The 24415-nt window shown below is 43.1% G+C and overlaps 1 protein-coding gene across 2 annotated transcripts in view; it reads right to left on the bottom strand.

Annotated features, from left to right (window-relative positions):
• Nucleotides 1–4950: 4950 nt before the first annotated feature.
• The window catches only part of FLT3 (fms related receptor tyrosine kinase 3), a 73189-nt gene continuing 53724 nt past the window's right edge, over nucleotides 4951–24415 (bottom strand). For both annotated transcript variants that reach the window (XM_081549350.1, XM_081549349.1), the window contains exons 13-24: nucleotides 24169–24275; nucleotides 23939–24071; nucleotides 23752–23856; nucleotides 19278–19388; nucleotides 17710–17863; nucleotides 15878–15960; nucleotides 14171–14298; nucleotides 10871–10993; nucleotides 8228–8339; nucleotides 7806–7905; nucleotides 7274–7379; nucleotides 4951–5512 (exon numbers count right to left, since the gene is read on the bottom strand). In XM_081549350.1, coding sequence (XP_081405476.1) covers nucleotides 5390–5512; nucleotides 7274–7379; nucleotides 7806–7905; nucleotides 8228–8339; nucleotides 10871–10993; nucleotides 14171–14298; nucleotides 15878–15960; nucleotides 17710–17863; nucleotides 19278–19388; nucleotides 23752–23856; nucleotides 23939–24071; nucleotides 24169–24275 — 1385 coding nt within the window. In that variant the 3' untranslated portion in view covers nucleotides 4951–5389. The remainder of the gene's footprint in view (nucleotides 5513–7273; nucleotides 7380–7805; nucleotides 7906–8227; nucleotides 8340–10870; nucleotides 10994–14170; nucleotides 14299–15877; nucleotides 15961–17709; nucleotides 17864–19277; nucleotides 19389–23751; nucleotides 23857–23938; nucleotides 24072–24168; nucleotides 24276–24415) is intronic.

Here is a 24415-nt window from a genome sequence, read left to right as displayed (position 1 = left end):
AATGTGGGGATAATACCAGTATTTGCCTGATGGGATTTTTGCAAAGATAAACAAGTTAACGTAGCAGAGTGCTCCTGTTAACATCGCACTGCAGAGGTGTCGGCTGATACAACGTTGTCTGTGCACGAAGTCTGCAGAGGACCAGCCACAGAATGTCCTGTCCTCTGCTGTCCCTTCTGCCACCAGAGCCAACACAGCCCTTTCCTGTCCCCTCAGGTTCCCTGCAGACAGGCTAAGAGCCAGTGTGAATTTCTTTCCGATCTCCCTCCCCTGGCGCCCTCAAAGCTGACTGTAGGGAAGGGAGGGTGAAGTCTGTCCAGCAACCATCACCTCCCCTCCGTAACCTTCGCAAGTCTTCCTCCCTTCCTGGTCCCAGGGGTGGGAGTGGGAACCTGAAGACGGAGCAGAAGGCAAGGGAGAAAGGGTTCCCCTCCCCATGCGTGACCCTTACCTTCCTCCTCCTGTTATTCTGCACACAAAGGGTCCTTCCTCCCCACCAAGCCCCAGGCACTGGCAGCCTCGGCCTGGAGCCTGGCGGCTCTCAGCTCCTCTGAAGCAGTGGGAGAGATAGACATCTGAATTTGCAAGTGGAAACTTCTTCGCTCATGGAAATGCTGATACACACGATGGGAAGGGCCTTGCATTTGGGGCAGAGACCAGGAGCCTAACCTTTTATTCGGTGTTATCTGTTGCATAACAATGGAACTCCAAACAGCCTACTAAGGTAGGAAGCCTTAAGGTTAAGGTATTAAACAGTCCTGAACACAGAAGAACCGACTTCCCAGGTGGTGCAGTGGTAAAGAATCCACCTGCCAATGCAGGAGATGTAGGAGACACAAGATCCTCTGGAGGAGGACATGGCAACCCACTCCAGTATTCTTGCCTGGAGAATCCCATGAACAGAGGAGCCTGGCAGGCTATAGTCCATGGGGTCACAAAGAGTTGGGCACGACTGAGCACAACACCCACAAAAATCCAACCAAATACCTAATATGGAACCTGGCCAGCCAGGCCACTGAAGGACTCTGGGCTCAGTTAATCCTGTCTGACTCCTCCAGTCAAATTGAAGAAATGTAAAGTGGTCAGAGGTCAGGCCATTCTCATCCTAGCAAAAGTTAAGTTACTGAACTGTACAGTATACGTAAGGAAATTGTATGTTTGAATTACATATCGATAGTTATTTTCTTTTTAAATTTTACTTTATCGATTTATTTTTCAAGATTTTTTTTAATATAGACCATTTTTAAACACTTTATTAAATTTGTCACAGTATTTCTTCTGTTTTATGATTTGTTTTTTTTGGCCTCAAGACATGTAGGATCTTAACTCCCCAAACAGGGATTAAACCCGCAACCTCTGCATCAGCAGGCGAAGTCTTAACAACTGGACCACCAGGAACATTCCAAAGCTGTTATTTTCTGAAGTTAATTTATGTAGCTTCATAATTTCCATTTAACCTATAAGATATGATTCTTATGTCCTGGGCTGAATGTATTATTGTATCTGACTTTATTATAATTTTTCTTTTAAGGTAAGAGACTTTTAGCAGTCCATGGAGAAAATCCTTAAACAGTCAAATTTTTATTTCATTTTTTTTTAGTTGAACCATTTCAAGAGTCTGTTCCCTTAGCCCTTATGTTTTCTTGAGCAGAGTTTAGGGAGATGATTTTTTTTTCAAAAAAAAATTTCTTTTTGGATAAGCAGACGTTCACTCAATAGGATACACCAGAAAGGCAAATTGCTTTCCTGCACCTACTTTTAAAATTTGAGGCAAATTGCAAGTTGGAGCTCCTGTGATCCTCCTCTTACCGGACTCCTTGCATTGGCTGAGCAGAAGCAACATGAAGTTCTGGCCAAAGGAGCCCAGAGTGGTCGGTTCGGCCATGAGGAGGCAGCAGGCCCAGGGGATGGGTCAGGTCTGCAGTTAGTATCTCGGTGGAGCTAAGTGACTTAACCTTCTTAAGCTTAAGCTTTGGTTTCACTGTCTGTTAAACTATCACAGAACAAGCTCCTACCACCCAGTTTGTTAAATGAGAAAATCCATGTGACGCCTTCAGCACAGCTCTGGAATAGTGTTATGGACAAATCAAGATAATATACAGAATTTTTCAGAGTGAACCTTGAGGACATTATGTTACAAAAAGACATGTACTGCATGATGCCACTTATATCAAGTTCCCAGAGTAGCCAAATTCAGAAGAGCAGAAAGGAGGACATGCTGCCAGGGGCTGGGAGCCCGGGTGGGGCGACACAGGGAATAGGGAGTCAATGTCTAAGGGGGACAGCTTTGGTCTGAGAAGATGAAAAAGTTCTGGAAATGATGGTGAGAATGGTTGCTCAGCAATGTGAATGTAATTAATACCACTCAGCTGTACACTGAAAGACGGCTAAAAGGTATACACACTACTATATACAAAATAAAGAAATCAGGACCTACTTATAGCACTGGGAACTATATTTAATATTTTGTAATAACCTATGATAGAAAAGAATCTGAAGAATATATATACATATCTGTAGCTAAGTTACTTTGCTGTACACCTCAAACTAATACAACATTGCTAATCAACCATACCCTAATATAAAATAAGAAAACAAATTGAAAAAAGAATATATACACATATACATATGTATGTAACTGAATCACTTTCTTGCACACCTGAAACTAAGGCATCGTAAATCAACTATACATCAGTTTAAAAAGTGGCTCAAGTGGTAAATTTTATATTATGTATATTTTACTGCAGAAAAAGATCATCAAAGACTTTTCTGCCTCTTTAAGATAATTGGAATTTTAATACATGTTGGGTCTCCAGGAGCTAAAAAAAATATGTTTTTCCAGGTGATAACTACCCCTCCTTTTTTTTTCCTGTTGCTGAAGGTGAGGGTGGTACAGACAGTTGTTGTCTAGTCACTAAGACACGTTTGCCTCTTTGTGACCTCCGGGGCTGTAGCCTGCCAGGCTCCTTGGTCCATGGGACTCTCCAGGCAATAATACTGGAGTGGGCTGCCATTTCCTCCTCCAGAGTATCTTCCTGACCCAGGGATCGAACCCGTGTCTTCTATGTCTCCTGCTCTGACAGGTGGGTTCTTTACCACTGAGCCATCTGGGAAAACAAATGTTAATTCTAACAAGTCACTTATTTTGATGAAAAGGATAGTGGGCGTGGCAGGTGAGTTCAGACAAATGTTACGGAGCCGGTGGTCCTTCATGAAGAGCTGAAGAGCAAGAAGCAAGATCAGGAAGGGACACAAAGGGTGGGAGGAGGGCTGAGGTGGTAATGAGGTCACCCAGGCATCTTCCTGCTACAGACCAGCCCCTCAGGGTGTTTTTCTTCCTCATGGAAATCTCTAAGAAACAGAGCCTTTGTTTTCAGGACAGGAAGCCAGTCCAGGCTCAGACAACATGAAGCAGAGCAGGTGCTCCAAGAATATGATCAGAAGTCCATCCCGGGGCAGATGAATGCAAGGTGTAGAAGGCAGTGGTCAATTCCAGGTCCCAGGAGAGAGTCTGACCCCAGGCTGCTCCACTACTGGTGTAAATAATGCACATAAAATGGACCGTCATTCCCACAGTAGGTGAATAGACGAAGTCATTTGCATAGAGGGTTATTCTTCCTTCTAATCAACAGGTTGGCTTTTTCTGTAATTCTGCTTCTTAAAATTTGCTCTTCCGGAGGCAGGCTGGAGTCCTGGCGGCCAGGCTGCGGTGATAAAAACAGTGGTGCCAGGGTGCCACCTACTGGCAAGACTCCTACAAGGGCCAGGAGGCAGGAGCTGACCAGAAGGGAGCGACACCCCGGCCCCAACCTCCGGGGATCATTAATTGTGTTCTGACACTTTTTAAAATGTGTAGTCATGTCCGGGACAGAACTTGACCCAAACGAAAACTGACTTTGTGCTAAGAGCTGGGTTTGAAAAGAATCTAATTTCATTTTCCCTTAAGAGGTTATTTATTTTTAAAATTTTATTGAAGTCTACTTGATTTAAAATATTGTGTTAATTTCTGTTGTAGAGCCAAGTGAAAAGTCATACATATATATATATATTCTTTTTCATATTCTTTTCTATTATGGTTTATCGCAGGATGTTGAATATAGTGCCCTGTGCTATACAGCAGGACCTTGTTGCTTATCCATCCTGTTATACTAGTTTGCACCTGCTAATCTCAAGCTCCCAGTCCTTCCCTCCCTCACCCCCTCTCCCAAGAGGTTTTGAAATGCCATCCTTCCTTGGATTAGGAGTTTGGGATTAGCAGATGCAAACTATTACGTGGACAATGGATAAACAAGGTCCAGCTGTAGAACACAGGAAACTGTGACAAACCACAATGAAAAAGAACAAGTAAATAAATAACTGAGTCACTTTGCTGTATGGCAGAAATTAACACTGCATTGTAAATCAACTGTACTTCAACAAAATAAGTTTAAAAGATAAAATAAATGCCATCCTCCCTAAGAAAAGATTGCCTTTTCAATATCATAGTTGGTACATACAAAAGTTATGTTATTAAGGATAATACCATGAGCAATTATGGTATTATTGAGTTCACATGGCTGTGCAGCATGACCCCCCCAACCCTAAAAACTTCAAATGTCATCATGTGAAAATGAATAAATAGTGTTAATTGTATATTCACAGCTCCATGTAACATCATGAGTGAATCTCAGCATAATGTTGTTTTGTGTTTTTGTTTCTAAAAAGAAGAAGGCTCTGGAAGTCTACAGTGTATGACACCTTTTTCTGTAATGCTCATGACCATCGGCTGTTCTTCACCCAGTCTAGGGGCAGGAGTCATGGAGCCTTTCAAAAATCTGATGAAGGAATCAGCCTTCTTCAAAGGAAAAACACACACAGGCATAAGCAACGTATCTCACAGGGTTTCAGGAGGTTCATGACGCCCATTAAGTCTCACCCTAAATCTGCCATGTAAACACTCAATAATGAACATTTCTATAGTAGAAATTTTATTTCCATTCATAAAATATATCACTAAATAGCTGAAAAAGTTACATATTATTTTAAAACAGATTTAAAAAATCATATTAGCTTTTCCTTAGCAAAATGCTTTTGTCTTCTGTATTTACAAGAGTATACTATACTTCAGGTAGACAATTTTCACTCAAGCCAGCCTGGGAAGGCCTTTGGATGAAGGTAGATGCTTCGGTAACGTTATCAGCTCTTCTTGCCTTGTGCAAAGGATGACTGGATTTTACAAAAGTCCCTTGGAAACAAGAGTAAATACAGAGAGCTTCTAGAGAAAAGTCCAGCAAAGCAGCAGTTGAGAATATATTTTCACTTAGTGATGAAATTAATCTTATTTTGGTAATCTACACAGCCTGTTTAAGGTAGGTGGAGGGGATGAGGTCCTTAAGACTAAATCATTTCTCTAGGAATCTTCAGTGTGAGCCTGAGGAGAGGGTAGCCCCAAGTCCACCTCTCTGCTGTAAGTTCGCCTGTTTTGGTAAACAGAAGGACGCTCTGAAATACGGCCATCCATGTTCTGATACATCTGTGTGTGGGAAAGAGATGGACACAGATCACCACCTAATGACTAAGACTGACGAGTCACATGCCTACATTGCAAATTGTTACTTGCTTTTATTACATATAGATCACAGAGGATGGTCTACATATTAATTGACAAAGCCACAGTGGTCCTTTTATTAAGGGAGAAATCAAGTCATAGTCAAATATTTTATTTCATTATTGTTTCTTCTCTTAGATATAGAATCTCAATCTAGAAATGCTAATGCCACTCAGAAAAACCATAAAAGAGAAAGGCCATTTGTATAAAGAATAGATAAACAACAAGGTCCTACTGTATAGCACAGGGCACTATATTCAATATCCTGTGATTAAGCCATAATGGAAAAGAATATGAAAAAGAATGCATATATATGTATACCTCAATCACCTTGCTGTACAGCAGAAATTAACCCAGCGTTGTAAATCAGCTATATTTCAAATAATATTAATTTTTTAAAAAAAGAGAAAGTCTCCCCAAAGAGATCTGTTCTTTATACAATAGATACAGAGAACAGATTTCTTGGTTTTCACTTGGGAGTTTAGTGACTTTAAAATTTTTGTCCAAATGAAAACAGCTCTACTTTTTTTGTCTCACTATAAAGTTAATACACATTCATATAGATAAACTAAGCAATTGTTGGTCAGTCGCTAAGTTGTGTCCGACTCTTTGCGACTCCATGGACTGCAGCACACCAGGTTTCCCTGTCCTTCACTATCTCTCAGAATTTGCTTAGACTCATGTCCATTGAGTTGGTGATGCTATCTAACCATCTCATCCTCTGCCACCCCTTTCTCCTTTTGCCTCCTAAGCAATATAGACAGATTCATAGACAAAAAAAAGCTGAAATCACCATTATAGTAGATTGCTGTTCACACACAATTTTGTCTCAGGAGGCTCAGACAACAGATTCTCTTGCAGATCCTTGTTAAGAATTACTAATACGTTGTTCCTATGTTACATGTGTTACATCTTTTCACTATTTACTACACATGGGCACTTGTCATCTTTTTAATGGCAGCCTAGGGTTTCACGGTACTCAGGTACCATAGTTGAGCTTTTGATGGATTGGTCACAGCCGACAAACTGAAAAGTGCACACATGACCTTGTCTGTCTTTGGGATAAATTGTTGTTTAGTTGCTAAGTCATGTCTGACTCTTTTGCGACCCCATGGACTGTAGCCCACCAGGCTCCTCTGTCCATGGGATTTCCTAGGCAAGAATACTACAGTGGGTTGCCATTTCCTGCGCTAGGTGATCTTCCCGACTCAGGGCTGGAACCTGTGTCTCCTCCATTGGCAGGCGGATTCTTTACCACTGAGCCACCTGGGAGTTCCAGGCTCCCAGAACTCCAGGCCTGTGCTCTTTATTACCTGATTGAGTTGTACAATTATTCCACATGAAGGCTTGCTGTTGAGTTAGGAAAGCTCAGTGCCTTCTGGAGATAGGGATTACGTCTTATTTTCTGGTCTCGTCCTCTGCACTGGTCACTTAAAAGCACTTCACTTCTTAATCAACTGATTTAAATTTTCAGGAAAAGTCTTTTTAAAATTTTTCCCTTTGAAACACTTGTCCATAAGTATATTTAACCCCATATAACTTTTAAGGAGTGATCAAGACCAGTTGTGATGAGGAAGGCAACCTGGTAACTAAATTTAGTGCTTAGCGAATCAGCTATGAGAGTTCTGAGTGACAGAGTTCTTTCCTTTCTAAGGATGTTTTATGAAATACTGTACTGCTACCTACCGCTTCTTCTGCATCTGCCAGCTGACACCCTAAAAACGAAGTCAGGTTAGGGAAGGATGGTCGTTTCCTGGAGTCAAAAGCCCAGCAGGATTGCATTATAAAGTATCTGCAAAGACAACAGAACAGGAGCAAGATAGGAAATCTGAATGAAGCAAAATGGGTGACTTTCCACTTAACAAAGCACCATTTATTACTGCGGAGCGATTTATTTATGGCGTGTTTGTCCTGAAGCAAGTACTGTCCTAGACTTAGAACTCATATCAGAAAGGACAAATTAGATGATGCCTTTGGACAAATACAATGTGGACCAGAATTCAGGAGAAGTGCCCCTCAAGTAAAAACTGAAACCCAGAAAAAGGTTCAGTTGTGTCCAGAAATTCCTGAAACCAAAAGGAAGCATTTCTTTTCCTTTTCTTAAGAGGAACCATGGGAACTTCATGCTAAAGAGTTTTAATTTTTTTCTCATGCATTGGGAACTAGACAGACTGTACATATCCGATTTCAGCCACTTTTCAGTCCAACCTGTACTTACATTTCTTCCGTGGCATAAAACGGCTGGTCCATCTTGAACCCACTCTGGATGAGTTTGTAGAAGTTAGCATCAGCCGGAATCCCGGGGTAAGGATTGACACCTGGAAAAACAGGAGGGCATATGACCATCTGCTCACCCTTCATTTCTTTATTATTTATTCAATTAGCACACACTTGGATCCTTGCTTCCTGGACCAGCACTGTGAGGTGCTGGGCTCCTGGCAGAAGCCATGTTCCTGCTTGAGAGCAGGTTATAGGACAGACAGACAGACATCAGCGAACAAACATAAAGGGGCTCAGGCTGCAACAGAAGTAAGACTGGGGGGCTCTGGGAAGGGGCGTTTCCTCTACCCTTTGAAATAGGAGTGGGAGAGGGGTGCAGAGGACACGGAATGCACAAGCCCAGGGAACTGCAAGTCTTACCAAGCGAGAATATTTCCCAGAGTAATATTCCGTATGACCAGACATCGCTCTTAATTGTGTAGACGCCCTCAAACAAGCTTTCAGGGGCCATCCACTTCACAGGCAGACGGGCCTGCATAAAACCCAAGCAGAGGTCGATGGTGAATTTTCCATGAATAAACATCCCTTCTTTCCTCTAGTTAGTGAGATGATCACCTTTGTTTTCTCCCTAGTGTTAGTCGCTCCGGCCTGTCTGACTCTTTGCAACCCCATGGACTGTAGCCCGCCAGGCTCCTCTGTCCACGGGACTCTCCAGGCAAGAATACTGGAATAGGTTTTGCCATGCCTGCCTCCAGGGCATCTTCCTGACCCAGGGATCGAACCTACATCTCTGGCATTGCAGGCGGATTCTTTACCATCTGAGCTACCAGGGAAGCCCATTCTCTCCCTAAGGGCACTCTTACTGCTTCCCTGAGAAAATCTTATTTCCCAAGGGGACATTTCTCACTGTCAAATTAATACTGTAACACATTAGCCTTAGACAAACAAACTTGTTATTTCTTGAAAACTCAAGCTTGCATCTGGCTTTGGCAAGTTTACAGTAGACTTTCCCTCCCGCATCCCCACCTCCTTCCCCCTCTCCTCAGCAAGGAGCAGCCAGTCACTTCCCCATAGGTAAGTGGATGCTGGTGAATTAGTGGAATATTTTGTCAAAGCATTTCTTGGAAGAATTTTAGTGGAAATCTCATCCACAGGAATGCGGTGAGGGAGCACACGACATAGCTTCCAGAAATGACGACAGGTGGTGTCTGTGGCTTTAGTCACTCCCGGTAGCTTGAAAGTGGAGTTTCGAATGGGTGTAGCCTCAGATTGGAATCAAGACACAGGGACAGATAGGTTCCTGGGGCTGAGAGTTTTGTAGAATTCTCCATTTCATGGATTGAGAACCCTTTACTGAGCACGTTTAATCTGCCAAGTAAAATCAAAGCTCGAGAAAGAAACTCTGTTTTAAACTCTTTTCAAAAGGATGAGCTGGGAGAATCAAGCTGGACAGTCTGGTTCTTTTGATTAATTAAAGGACTTAATTGTGGTTCCAAATAGAATTGGCTTTCCTGCTTAAGAAACCACCAGCTAGGAAGGTGAGGACTTCAAAGTCATTAGTTCATCCTATTTATTACTGCAGCTACAATAAGGGAGGCACAGATCCAAACTTAGCTGAGTGTCTGATTCTAGTGGGAACACAGTTTAATTTGATTTGTAAACTTTATTGCCTGTTTACCCTCCACGGACCCTTCCTTCCCTGTTGGTTTTGTTAGTTTATTCCCACAGTGCTACGAGGTAAATGAGTAATCCTCATGGAAACTCTGAATCATTGTGGTTGTGCACAGACTGTGTGGTTTAGACCATTCACAATCTAACCCGTGTGCTGTGCAATATTCAGCAAGTGACGTTTCTGGGCTGCCCATTTCCTCAACCACAAAGGGGTACTTTGAGGACTGAGTCAATACCTGGAATACTTAGACTAGCACTCACCACCTGGAAAACACAATACCAGCATTCGTTGTTATTATTCTTACTCCAAGAGTAGGGACAATAAAGCAGATAGAAATCATAAACATGAATAGCTAGAAAGAAGAGGAGCTGAAATCCAGGTATTGTCATTCTTAAAAACCATATTCGTTCAGCTATACACAATTTTATCATCTAGTATTTTTAGGAGTTCTCTTATAAGTAACACACCTGTCCTCAGTGTTTTTTAACAAATAGATTCAGTGATGTTTTGGCTTCCCAGGTGAGTTGGTGGTAAAGAACCTGCCTGCAGGAGAACTGAACCGCCTGTGGGTTCAATCCCTGGGTTGGGAAGAGGAAATGGGAACCCACTCCAGTATGCTTGCCTGGAAAATCCCATGGACAGAAGAGCCTGGTGGGCCTCAGTTCATGGGGTCGCAAAAAGAGTCAGACACAAGTGAGCACACAAACTCAAACATCAGTGATGTTTTAGGACTCCTTGCATGATAGTAACAGGATGACAAATATTCAGCAACTAACATTTGATTTTAATACTGTGCCTTTTAAAAATGTATATTAATGTTTAATTTATATGTTGTATTTTGTACATGCTGTCTTGTAATGATGACCTATTCCCATGATCGAAAGTATAACACAATAGTCACTTTATACCTAAAGGAAATTAAATGAGTACAAGTAACAAGATTTTTTGGTTTTTTAAGTGTGGATTGCACTCAAGGCCCTAATTGATAGGTGTGATGCTATTTTGTTCAACTTTTGTTACAGATGGAATAGTCCTTGATGCTGCAGAAAAACCTTCGAAGCATAAGGAAGTAGACTGCTGGGAGGAAGTTTTCTGAAGTTATCATAAATCACAAATGCACTACTGTGAGTACAGATATTTAGATTAGTAATGACAAAACACAAAATGTAGAGCACAGGGAACTATACTTGTGATAAACCATGATGGAAAATAATATGAAAAAGAATGTATATATATATATATGTATATGTATAACTGAGTCAATTTGCTGTACAGCAATAACACAACATTATAATTCTACTATACGTCAATAAAAAAGAGTAAAATTATATTAAGTAAAATAAAACTCCCCCCAAAACAGGATAAAACTACATAAGAAACAGGAGTCTTACATTTCCCCTGATGACGTAGTTGGAATCACTCATAATATCTCGAGCCAGCCCAAAATCACCGATCTTCACCACTTTACCGTGGGTCACTAGGACATTCCTGGCTGCCAGGTCTCTGTGAACACACTAGAAAGAATGAGATGGGAGTGTGATTTACCAGGTTGTATGTTATCACAGAGAACAATCTTTCCTATCATTTCAAGTTCAGTAGGAGTTACAGAGGGCTTCCCTGATGGCTTAGATGGTAAAGAATCTGCCTGCAATGCAAGAGCTGCAGGAGACATGGGTTCAATCCCTGGGTTGGGAAGATACCTTAGAGGAAGAAGTGGCAACCCACTCCAGTCTTCTTGCCCGGAGAATCCCATGGACAGAGAAGCCTGCCTGGTGGGCTGCAGTCCAGGGGGTGGCAAAGAGTCAGACACAACTGAGCAACTAAGCCCACAGGAGTTACAGATGACGGAAGGGCAGATCATAGAGGCATCTTATCTTTACTGAGTCCTGAGCAATCATCACAATGGGTAACACAGTGTTTGCACAAGTCAGCTGTTGTGACTGCAGCCACTGATGCTCCTTGGGGAACATTCCCAGAGGCCAAGGGGCCGGGTTCTGAGAAAGCAGGTCAAGCAATCCAGGTGCACGTCTGGCTGTAAATAAGAGACACAGCAGCCCTGCCTCTGCTGGGCTCCCAGAGGGGTGAGGGAGCTTCTGGCAGAGATAAGCGTGTTTTTCCTGACTGGAATGGAAAATAGTTTTGACAATAAAATGGTATAATATATTTTTAAAAATTCGGGAAAAATACTAGAAGTTTGGAACGGTTGACTGAAGTGGAAATGAGAAGCAGCCCTGGGCTTCCCTGGTGGCTCAGTGGTAAAGAATCTGCCTGCTGGGACTTTCCTGGTTGTCCAGTGGCTAGAACTCCATGCTCCCAATGCAGGGGGCCCAAGTTCGATCCCTGGTCAGGTAACTAGATCCCACATGCTGCAACTAAATATCTTGCATGCTGCATCAAAGATACTGCTTGTCACAACCAAGACCTGGCACATCCAAATAAGTAAAATAAAAAATATTAAAAAAAAAGAGTCCACCTGCCAATGCAGGGGACATGGGTTCGATCCCTGGTCTGGACTATTGAGCCTGTACTCTAGAGCCTGGGAGCCACAACTACTAAAAAAAAATTTTTTTTTTCTCCAAAATATTACAAAATAAAATCTCTGCCAGCCCTAGCATGAACTCTGTTCAGAAAATCTTTTTTGCACAGCCTCTCCGCCCTTGGGCCTGACATGCCTGTTTCTCCTCTGGGTTCCCAGAACTTAACTGAACATAGTATTTATCTCAGTCTAGCAGCATCTCTATTTTCTTTTTCTCCCCATCAGATATAAGACCTGCCTCTGTATCTTGGCACCTATCATGGTGCTTGGCACCAGTCAGCAGGCAACGCAGGATGGATTCACGGAGCCATGGAGGAAATCAAGGGGCAGCCAGAGAAGTAGGGAGGAAACAAAGGGGAGACAGTGACAGGGTGACTCAGAGGGACCTGCCTAGAGGGAAAACAAGGGAGAGAGTTCCAAAAAACCAGATTTTCTGCAAACATTCTTATCAAAACAAGCCCAGGGGGGTAAAAGGCAGCGCCCCTTGACTTCCAATCCTGAGTAGTTTGAATATTTACCTAACAACAGGCAACCAGGTCCCACAACAGGTCCAGCAATCAGGCTGGACCATCTAGGGAGACGCCATCAGCGTGTGTAAAGAAACTGGTGAAAGCGCTAATGCAGATGCAGAGGTGAGAAAAGGACTGACTCAGCAGCATGCTATGAAGACAGGAGAGGAATGAATCCCGGGATGAGGGGTGGGGGAGGATTAGGAGACAGCGATTCTTTTAACTATAGAGCAGGGATGCCCAACTTTGGAAAAGCAAAGCAGAGACGTCAACATATATTGACTGGGTTGGCCAAAAAGTCCATTTGGATTTTTCCTTTACGTCCTAGGGAAAAACATCCGAACGAACTTTTTGGCCAACCCGATACTTTCAACATCCACAAAAGAAGAAAAAAAACCCTTGGGATTCTAATTGGGGTTAACTAGAATTAATCTGGAGAGAACTGACTTTTAAACATAGACTCTCTCCTCTATGAACAAAACAGAACTCATTATTCAGGTCTCCCTTTTTGCCCTTTAACCAAGTTTCACAGGTTTCTTCATGTAGATCTTACATGTTTCTTATTTATCTCAACCTGTTTCATAGTTTGGTTGTTCTTGTGAATAGAAATTTTTCCTGTCCTTCAAAGCTACTGATTTATTCCAGGTTCATCTTTTTCTTAAACCTGGGATATAGTTGGCGTAATACATTATATTAGAGACAGCACATTTTTTAAATTTTCATTTATTTATTTATTAAGTTTTTTGGCCACTCCACCTGGCATGTGGGATTAGTTCCCCGAGCAAGGATTGAACCCGGATCCCCTGTGGTGAAGTATGGAGTCTAAACCACTGAGCACCAGGGAAGTCCCTGAGATAGCACATTATTCAAGAAAGGAAAAAAAAAAAAACAGTTGAAATTATCCTCTTCAAATTCAGGGGGAAAGAGGAGAGTGCAAAGGAGGAGAGGGAGAGACCTAGGAGACACAGAAGGAAAAGGAAAGGTCGTGGGAGAAAAAGAAGTTGGGGAAATAAAGAGAAAGTAAGAAGGTAAGAAAACAGGAGAGGAAGTAGCCAGGCAAGTGGCTGAAGTCAGCTTACAGGCAACAGAGAACGGGCAGGGCTGAGAGACTATTACAGAAACAACGCAAAATTAGGGTCGAGTCCCTGGAATGAGGAGGCTCTGAGGTGTCTGTGTCGCAGCCCCAGTGGATCGGGGATTAGCAGGCTCTCACGGCAGACACAGGTGGCCAAGGTGGCCGGCCTGGCCAACAAGGCACCCAGGATCTGAACCTCCACTCACCCCCGGGGTCAAATGCAGGACACAGGCTGAACAACCTGAAGTGACTGTCTTGGCCACGACTCTACGTGGCATTGAGGTGGGATTCCTGAGGACCTCCTGTCTGGAAGTTTCGAGGACTTTGGGCAGCCTGAGAGGGCTGGCAGAGCCATCATGGAATAAGGGGTCCCGGATATACTACAATTAGCCAAGAGGCCCGGTAACATCTTAGCTGACTCCAACAGTGAATGGGAGGGAAAGACAGACTTGAAGGGCTGCAAGTTAAAATAAACAAGAAAAAAACAAACAAACAAACCCCAACCAGCACCTCTTCTTCCAAATTATCTTTTTGTTGTTGTTGTGAGTTTTGCCTTTAAAAAGGGGCTTACCGACTTAAATTCCAGAAATTCCATTCCTTTGGCCACTTGATATGCAAAGCAAAGGAGATCTTCAAAGGTCAGTACATTCAGGTCTTCTTCTTCCTCCAGCCTTTTTTGGTTTTCATATTCAATTTCATCTGTAAAATAGAACCGGTCCTCATTTTTGCCAAAATGCAAAGAAGCTGCCTTATGGAAGTGGGGAGGGGCAAGATAGGGGGAGGGGATTTAGAAGTACAAACTATTATGTATAAAATAAGCTACAAGGATAAATTGCATAACACAAGAAATATAACTGATATTCTATAATGAATATAAATGGAGCAGAACCTTTAAAAATTGTGAAGCACCATATTGTACATCTGTACAATATATATTGTAACTTACATAATATTGTACATCAGCCATGGTTCAAAAAAAAGTTACTTTATAAATCTCTGTGAGCACCTCGTGTACAAATGGAGCTGTTACATCATCTTTCTGGTGGCACCAGGGTTAACCTATTTATGCCGAGAAATATGAAGCCTAGGAGGCTTCCCAGGCAGCTCAGTGGTGAAGAATCCTCCTGTCAATACAGGAGACATCGGTTTGATCTCCACTTTTTGGCTGAATGACTTTGAACAGCTGAGCCACAATTTTCTCATGTGTAAAAGGGGGCTAATCAAACTTTCCTCATTGGACTCTTAGAAGGATTGACTAGAAGAACATTAAGTGCACACACAGTTCATAAAATGCAGTAGATAATTGGTCTTTCTTTTCCCAATGTGGCAAAAATACCTAGTGCAAAAGAAAAGCATCTGGGATTCCAGATCCCCTGGAAGATGAAGTGGCAACCCATTCCAGCATTCTTGGCAGGATAATTCCTCGAACAGAAGAGCCTGGGGGGCTAGAGTCCATGGGGTCGCAGAGAGTTGGACACGACTGAGCATGCATGCATCCGCATACATGCAGCCTAGGCTGAGTCACCTAAAGAGTCTCTTTGATTAGAGGAGTGAATTCTCCAGCTCTTGGGTAATGAATCAGAGGTCTCAGATGCTCTTCTTTTTTTTTTTTTTGCCGGTGCCACATGGCTTGGGGGATCTTAGTTCTCTGACCAGGGATCAAACTCAGGCCCCCTGCATTAGAAGCACAAAGTCTTAAACTCTGGACCACCAGGAAAGTCCCAGATGCCCTTCTTTTGCACTAGGTATTTTTGCCACGTTGGGAAAAGAATGACCAATTATCTACTACATATTATGAACTGTTTGTGCATTTAATGTTCTTCCAGTCAATCCTTCTAAGAGTCTAATGAGGAAAGTTTGATTAGCCCCCCTTTTACAAATGAGAAAACTGTGGCTCAGCTGTTCAAAGTCATCCAGCCAGAAAGCAGGGGATCCCGGAGGTTAACCCAACTTCCATCTGACTCCAGAACTCATTATTGCTTCCACTTACTAGGTAATAAGTGGCTTTAATTAATTTATGACTTTTAAAAAGAATAACCTGACTGATAAATAAAACAGCTCTTCACGTTTATTAGTTGAAACATTGACATAAAATTCATAATACATACATTGACGGTTTTTCACTACCTTTAAGGCAAATATGTATTAATGAAGTCTATAGATGATATTAGCAAAGAAAAACATGCTTTTGCATTTACATACCTTTAAAATATATAATAGTAAACAGAATTTTTGCATCTGTTTCTATTTGGAAGTGCTGTTTAGAATAAAGTATTACCTTCAGACTGAAATGAATTCCCATTGAACCCTGAGATAGGATCTGAGTCCAGGTGTATTTGAACTTCTCTTGAACCTGGCATACTATTTAAAAAAAAGAAAAGTTATATCATTATTTATGTCCTTTTGAGTAGAGATTTTACTTTAAAATATACAATTCATCAAAGAAATGAATTCCAATTACAAATGGGGTTTTAAATTAAAAGCATAGCATCAACTTGTCCTTTTTTGTGTGTGTGGACATTAAAAACATCTGTGTAATTGAGCTTGTCCATCAAACTAGGTTAAGAGTGATTCCCATTCTCTGTTTGGAATCTTCTGGTTCAAAGAGGACTTCACTCAGTTCTTCCCACAAGCCTACAAGCTGGGTGTCAAAGTCACATTTCATAAAAGAGAAATTAGGCTGGATGAGATAAATATGATTTTCTGAAATCATGAAGCTAATAAGGAGTGTGACTTTCCCTATAAAAGTCCATGTCATGCAAATCTTCTATAGAGAACTTTAAGTGTTTCATCATCGTTTTTTTTTTTCCAAGTTGACCTTTGTAAAGCTCATTTCCTTTCCCTGTGAAATTAACAAGTAGTAACACTGAGAATCTCTTTTATGTATAATGTAGAACTCTTCACTGAGGAATTTTGTATGCATGATATACAATGATTCCATTTTTTTCCAGCTAAAGCGTTTACTCTAATTACAATGTCCATATCTTTACAGGATGGCTTAATGATTTCAGACTGCAAATATTCCAAAAGTAATTGCTTTGTGTTTTTAATATCCAATGACTGGAATGAATCGAAGGTGTTGAGTTGATCAACACAGTTGTCACTAACCAAAGAGTGCTGGTCATACACGACTCTGTTCTAGAACACAGATGACATTACAGAATCCTCTTGATCTACAAATATGAACTGAGAAACGAGCACAGAAGGGAAGATTGGTGTGAATCATTAAGGGCAGCTGCACAAAGATGTGCCTGGGGTATCCATGGGGTCCCCGGCCTCAGGATGTTAGTCTGTCTCAGCACTAGAAGGCCAGAGGAATGTGCTGAAACACACAAGCCAAGAAAACAAGGAATCTCAAAGGCACCCTCCATACATTCCCCCCATAAAGTTACAAGTCTAACAAATCCACCTCTAGAAAAATGTAGGAGAGAAATAGAAATGCACTAGGGATTGAGGACCATTCTACCAGAGCGCCTGTGAATTCACTCTGAGAAGGGTGTTATTGAGCTACCACGTTCAAGTAATCAGCAAGAAATGTCCAAGGATGAGGACGAGCATTCCGCCAAACCTACAGCCTGTGGGGACCACAAACCACTCAGGAGCCCACAGATGGCAGAGCACAGAGATGAACGTCACCCTGACTTTATTTTGCTCCCATTGTTATGTCAATCAATCCATCCTAATTTTTCAAAATCCATTTTATGACTTTAGAGCTCTTTTGTGCAATACTCCCAGGACCTGTACTACTTTCTAGGAATATAACAGGGGCTTTGGGAAAGGCACTCTTTCTTCCTACCAATACCCATGTGTCAACCAGGAGGCCTGACACCTTTCCTAAAACTGAATATATGTCTAGGATGTGATTAGGTGCAAGCGGGCTGAAATTACTGGTTCAGCTACAGTGTGCCTGTACTGTAGGAGAGGGAAAACCTCATTGTTCAAATCAGCAGGGAAACTATGGCAAAGATAAATGACCTTCCTAGGTCTTAACACACACAGACCACACTGTGCTGGACGGTGGCCCTTAGAAACTGGCTGGTGAGGTACATTTAACCATCATACTTTGTCTGTTCTGTAATGCCTTATTATAAACTGTGACAAGTCTCTTACCTGGAATTTGAGTGTGATTGGAAAGTGGGATAAAAACTGAAATTATGTTCCTTGAAAATCTCTGTCCACGTCCTGTGAAATTTTTCTCTTTTACTTCTTAGATAGTTGAGAAGGTCGCCGTAGCAACAGTATTCAAAAATCAAGTAAACTGGTCCTGAAATAGTGATGGTTTTAATTCCAGGTATACAGACATGGAATAGTTTTTCCAGACATCTATGTAGCAGAAACCCCACTCTATGAAGTTGGAGGGGGGAGAGGTGGGAGGACAATTCTCTCTGAACCTATCTCATCTTGGACTTTAAAGTCAATTTCAGCTTTTTGTCCAGACTCTTTGGAAAGCTGTCTCTTCTTGCCTTCCACTTTGGCTCAGCCAATAACCATTGGCCCCTGGGATTCTCCAGTTTACAGTGGATAATAACATGCTGCCTGCACTGGGACCACTTGGTAAATATATGCTGATTTGTGGTTTGCCTGAGGAAGGAGAAATATATCCCTAGTGACCTCTTAAAGAGCTTGCTGCTAGTGGTAAAGAATCTGCCTGCTAATGCAGGAGATAGCAAGAGATTCGGGTTTGATCCCTGGGTCAGGAAGATCCCCTGGAGGATGACACAGCAACCCACTCCAGTATTCTTGCCTGGGGATCTCATGGACAGAGGAGCCTGGTGGGCTGCAGTGCGTGGGGTTGCAAAGAGTCAGACCTGACTAAAGCGACTTAGCACGCACGCACTTCTTAAATCCATTTTCTCCTTATTTCTGGCTGGCTGACCCCAAAGGAGTGACGCTTGGGCACAGGGTTTGGGCACTTCCAGGCAGAAGGGAGAGAATCAGAGCGTGGGCTCCACTGGATTCTGGGAGAATAGAGTTTGAAGGCCCTCCATGGCTGCACCTTATTTGAAGCAGCCCAGTTGGGGCAGTGGTCAAGTTCTGCAGCCAGGGAGAAGCACCTCCTGGGCAGGTAGAGAGAGACACACAAAATGTGCTTGCAATGTTGTTATTTTTTTTGTTTAATTTAATATTTTTGCCATGTCACGTCACGAGGCTTGCAGGGTCTCAGTTTCCTGACCAGGAATTGAACCCTGGACACAGCAGTGAAAATGCCACATCCTAACCACTGGTGGTGGTGGTTCAGTGCCTAAGTCGTGTCCGACTCTTTGCGACCCCATGGACTGTAGCCAGCCAGGCTTCTCTGTCCATTGGATTCTCCAGGAAGGAATACTGGAGTGGGTTGTCACTTCCTGCTGCAGGATATCTTCTTGACCCAGAGATAGAACCCGTGTCTCTTACACTGCAGGCGGATGCTTTACCGCTGAGCCACCAGGGAAGCCCCCTAATCACTGGATAGCCAGGGAATTCCTTTTAAGTAAGTTAGAATTCCATGACATTGCCCAGTGAAGACTGGCATTGTCTACACTGATGCATCTAACCCTGAAGCACTGTATGTCTAATCCCACTTGAGTTTGGGGGCCCACACTGTGACTGCGAAAAGGAGAGAAACAGGAGAACAAACACCATCTTTGTCTCCAGGCTAAAATGTTTTCTTCTAGGTGATCTGAATGGGAACCGGTTACCTGACAGGGTGCACGCCCCCAGCAGATTCACGATATTCTCGTGGCTGCCCAGGTGGGTCATCATTTTGAGTTCAGACATGAGAGCCTCTCTCTCCGAGCTGTCTGCTTTTTCTGTCAATGGCAGGGCATCACAAATGAAAAACGGAAGTAAAATAGGTATTTTAGGTTATTTGATAAATCAAAATCTTCCTCTGTTCAGAGAAGATTTGCATAAAAGTTTTAAAATACATTCAATAATACATACATTTTGAATAGCAATACACTATATTTTAAGGCAGAATTTCAAAGATTGCAGCATGAAAGTTGAATCAAATAATGTGCTTTTCTACTGGACTTTCCTCTACCTGCAACATAAAAATCTTTAGAATTGACCCTTAAACAAGAAAAGAAAAAAAAAAAAAAATAACACATGACTTTCCTCCACAGTAGAAGTTAATGAATATGCTGAAGGGAGAAGCATACATTTTTTTTTTTTTTTTTGACTCTTGGTTTGTTGAAGTCATCGAATGACAAGATGGGAATGTTAGTGAGGGTTCCAGCCTATGATCCTCAGATCTAGAACCTTAAATTTGTCAGGAATCCAGTGGTCAGGAGGTCGTGCTTGCTGCCTGAGTGCTCAGTTGCTAAGCTGGCTCTGACTCTTTGTGACCCTGTGAACTGTAGCCCTCCAGGTTACTCTGTCCATGGGATTTTCCAGCCAAGGATACTGGAGCAGGTTGCCATTTCCTTCTTTGGGGGTCTTTCCCACCTAGGGATTGAACCCACTAACCCACATCTCCTGCATTGGCAGGCAGGTTCTTTACTGCTGAGCCACCTGGGAAGCCTGGTAAGAAGGTCAAAGAGGACCAATTCTCACTGACCAAGTTCTCAAGAAACTTCTTAATTGATAATGAGGACCGTCACTGCTGACTAGGCTAGAATGTATCTACTACTTCCCCTAGAGTAAGGCTAGATAGTTTAGCAAATTTTACTTGGCATCTTGCTTAGAAATGTGGCATGGAGGTACTTATTGGTGAATTTAAAGATCTCCTGTCATTGAGGCCAATGTGCCCAGGTAGTCAGGACACCTGCCACTGCTGGGAGGGTGCTGGAGCCCTAGAGGCCAGGGCAGGGTCTCAGGATCTTGCCCTCCAGGCATCCACCCCTCTGTTTCTTTACATTCAATGGAGATTTGATTGGCTATTTCTGGGCGTCATTGTTTCGTCCTGGAAGATGCTAGCCTTTATGTGGCTTTTCCAGAGCTTCAGTATATCTATTTTGACTTGTGTGAGCTCTCAGGAGCATCCGGACTTCCAACCTCTTGGCCTAGGAGTGACATCCTTCATGAATGCATCGGGACCCACTCTGCGTCACATCTCCACTGCCTCACATTGTACACGGATTCGTGCCTTTCAGGTGCCCATGTCTTGTTCCTCATGACCCGAAGGACATACTTTACAATGACCCTAACTTTTTCAAAGCACTTTCCTATACCACTACCTGACTTTCATTCATTCATTCAACAAGTATTTATTGAATGCCTACTGGCTAGGAGGCCATGTGCCAGGACTTGGGGGAATAAGTAGTAGAAAGATATAGCCCTTGTCTTCCTGGAGCTTACAGCCTCCTTGAAAGGGGAGACAAGTAAATGAACTACAACCTAGTGTCGTAAATGTCACATGGCACAAGTGAATCTATTTATGAAACAGAAGCAGACTCACAGACATAAAGAACAGACTTGTGGTTGCCAAGGAGGAGGGGCATGGGGGGAGAGGTGGATTGGGAGTTTGAGGTTAGCAGATGCAAATTATTATCTATAGCATGTATAAAAACAAGGTCCTAGTGTATAGCACAGGGAACTAAATTCAGTATCCTGTGATAAACCATCACGGAAAAGAACATAAAAAAGAATGTATACATATGTATAGCTGAATCACTTTGCTGTATAGCAGAAACTAATCAATTATACTTCAATAAAAATAAAAAATAAATGCCACGTGGAAAATGAATGTAGGATGCTGTCCCACACAAGAGGGACAACTAACCCAGACTTGGGGAGGGTGGGGAAGGGGATACTAAATGTTTATGCTGAGACCTGAGGGAAAACAGGAGTTAACCAAGTGAACTCAGAGTGGGAAGGATGAGGAAGAAGTCCTGAAGTAACTGGATGGGCCAAGATCAAGAAAGAGGACCGTACGGAAGCAACCTAAATGTCCATCAACAGAGGAATGGATAAAGAAGATGAGGTACAATGGAATATTACTTGGCCATAAAAAGGCATGAGAGAGTGTCATTTGCAGAGACATGAATAGACCTAGAGACAGTCAAACAGTGAAGTAAGTCACAAAGAGAAAAACAAATATCATATAATATCACTTATATGTGAAACCTAGAAAAATGGTACAGGTGAATCTATTTGCAAAGCAGACACAGAGAACAAGCTTATAGATACCAAGGGGCAGCGGAGTAGGATGAACTGAGAGACTGGGATTGAAATATATACACTGTTGACACTATGTATAAAATAGGTAACTAATGAGAACCTACTATAGAGCACAGGGAACTTGACATAATGCTCTGTGGTGACCTAAATGGGAAGGAAGTCTAAAAAAGAGGAAATATACATATACGTATAACTGACTCACTTTGCTGTACAGCAGAAACTAACACAACATTGCAAAGCAACTATGTGTGTGTGTGTGCGCTCAGTTGTGTCGACTCTTTTGCAACCTCATGGACTATAGCCCATCAGCTCCTTCTGTCCATGAAATTCTCCAGGTAAGAATCCTGGACCAGGTTGCCATTTCCTACTCCAGGGGATCTTCCTGACCCAGGGATCAAACCCACGTCTCTTGTGTCTTCTGCATTGGCAGATGGATTTTTTACCCCCAGGAATCCCCAAAGCAACTATACACCAATGAAATTTAAAAAAAGAAAAAGAGAAAGAGGACAGCACCCAAAATATACAGATCTGCCTTTATGAGGCTTGCAGACTACTGGGGCAGCTAACATATTAGTTAAATAATGAAACAACCATGTAATTATAGTTGTGATCAATTTTATGGGGGGAAAAAGCCCACAGGGAGCTGGGCTACAGCATCTAGAAAGGAACTTGAGCTCATCTGGGGCGTGAGAGACGGCTTCCCAGAGGAAGTGGTATCTGAGCTGAGATCTACAGGAGGAGCAGGCGGTGATGCCATGAAAGGGGAAGGGGAAGGATGGATGTGCAAAGGCCCTGAGGTGGGAAGAGCACGGCACTCCAGAGGAACTGAGAGCCGGCTGTGTGCCGTGTTGGAGTGCGAGGGCAGAGGCGAGCTGCTGCCACATCGTGCTGGGCTGTGTGGACTGTTCGAGACGAAAGCAACTGGGAAGGTTAAGTAGGAAAATTATGTGATCAGCTTTGCATTTCAGAAGCATCACTTGGGCTTCAGAATCCAGAAGGAGCTAATAGTGCGCACAGAGTAGCTTCTTAGAAGGCTGGTGCATCCATTCGGAAGAGACAGGCAGTAACAGGCATTAAGAGAAGAGAGGATGGACTCAAGAGGCAGGAAGCCTGATAGGAATAGTTACAATGAGGATGGCTTCTAGGATGAGTCAGTTCTAGGTTTCTGGCTGGCCCAACTGGGTGGCCTGTGGCCAGTCACTGGTACTTATAACCAATCGGTGAGAGAGGGAGTGTCAACCAAGGGCCAGGGTTGGAGGAGTTGACTTTGGATAGACTGTCTTTGAGGGACCCTGGAGACATTCAGGCATCTGGACATAACCTGAAGCTTAGCAGGGAGACGCAATCGTGAGAACCACTGGTACATGGGACGAGGTCACGGGCAAGCTGAGACAGCCCTTGAGTGTGAGGAGTGGAGAGGAAAGCGGGACTCGGAGCAAGGCTTCAGGAACTCCACGTGAGAGATGGATGAGAAGATGAGGGAGCAGCCAAGGACAGTGCAGCAGTCAGAGGGTGGGAGGAAACCAGAAGAATAGGGCGCCATGGAAACTGAAGGAAGAAAGCACATAAAGGTGGAAGGAACTGTCGATCATGTCAACTTATGCTGAAAATTGAAGTAATGTGAGGACAGAAAAATGCCCATTAGACTTAGCTCATGGTGGGGGCAGTGGAGGGCGGGGGTCACTGATCACTTAGAACCAGCTGGGGGCGCTCTTGCTAAGTGAGTGATGCTCAGGGAAGATGTTGGGGAGGGCGGATGAGAACCGAGCGGCAAGTGATAGAGTAGGCCCGATTCCCTCTTCTACCCAGAGTCCATGTCACCATGTAAGACACACAGCTGCCTGTAGCAATGGTAACCCCAAAGCTGAAAAACACCTAAGCAGACAGAGGAGAGGAAGAAGAGGTGGACTTGCGTTTTACATTCATGACTCAGTGGACACCAACCCCAACTCATTCCCTTTTAAGCTTTGAAGCCGGGCAAGCAGGAACCATAACCATGATGGAAAAGAAGAGGCAGCAGGCGGCACATCCCCTCTTGGCGTGTCTTTGTACCTTTCAGCATCTTGACTGCGACCTGGATGGAGACCCCTGTCTTACTAATTCCGTAGGCTGTCGCATTCATCACTTTTCCAAAAGCACCCGACCCCAGGACCTTCCCTGCAAGACATGTGGTGAGTGAGTGAGCGTTCGCTGAGGACTTTCCCACAGGAAGGAAACAGGCGAAACATCTGATTCTTACCAAATTCCAAGTTTTCTCTCGGAAACTCCCATTTAAGATCATACTCATATTCTCTGAAGTCAATGTAGAAGTACTCGTTATCCAGAGAGCCCGTCACCTGCACCATCTGCAGCTGGCTTTCGTACCGAAATTGCTTCCAAGAGGAAACAGTGAGTCGATTAGCCACAGGCCGTTCTTCAGATATGGGACAGAGCGACGGCTTTTTTTTTTTTTTTAACCTTTGCTTTTACCTTTTTGTACTTGTGACAAATCAGCATGGTTAAAATGGCAATGAAGGGAAGACAGAGGCCAATTGTCGCATAGAATGAGATGTTGTCCTGGATGGAAGGGAAAGGCCCTGCAACAGAAGAGCATCCCGGAGCAGCGGGTGAGAATCCGGAGATCGCGGGCTCGCTACAACCTCTCACCTCCCGTCTGAGGGGCTGTTATTTGTGATGCTTACAAGCCCTCTACGCACAGAAGCCCACAGACAAATCA

The sequence above is a fragment of the Giraffa tippelskirchi genome, chromosome 12 (genome assembly GCF_054371585.1).
Source record: "Giraffa tippelskirchi isolate mGirTip1 chromosome 12, T2T-mGirTip1v1.2.pri, whole genome shotgun sequence".
NCBI lineage: Eukaryota > Metazoa > Chordata > Mammalia > Artiodactyla > Giraffidae > Giraffa > Giraffa tippelskirchi.
This window is presented reverse-complemented; position numbering and strand designations above follow the sequence as displayed.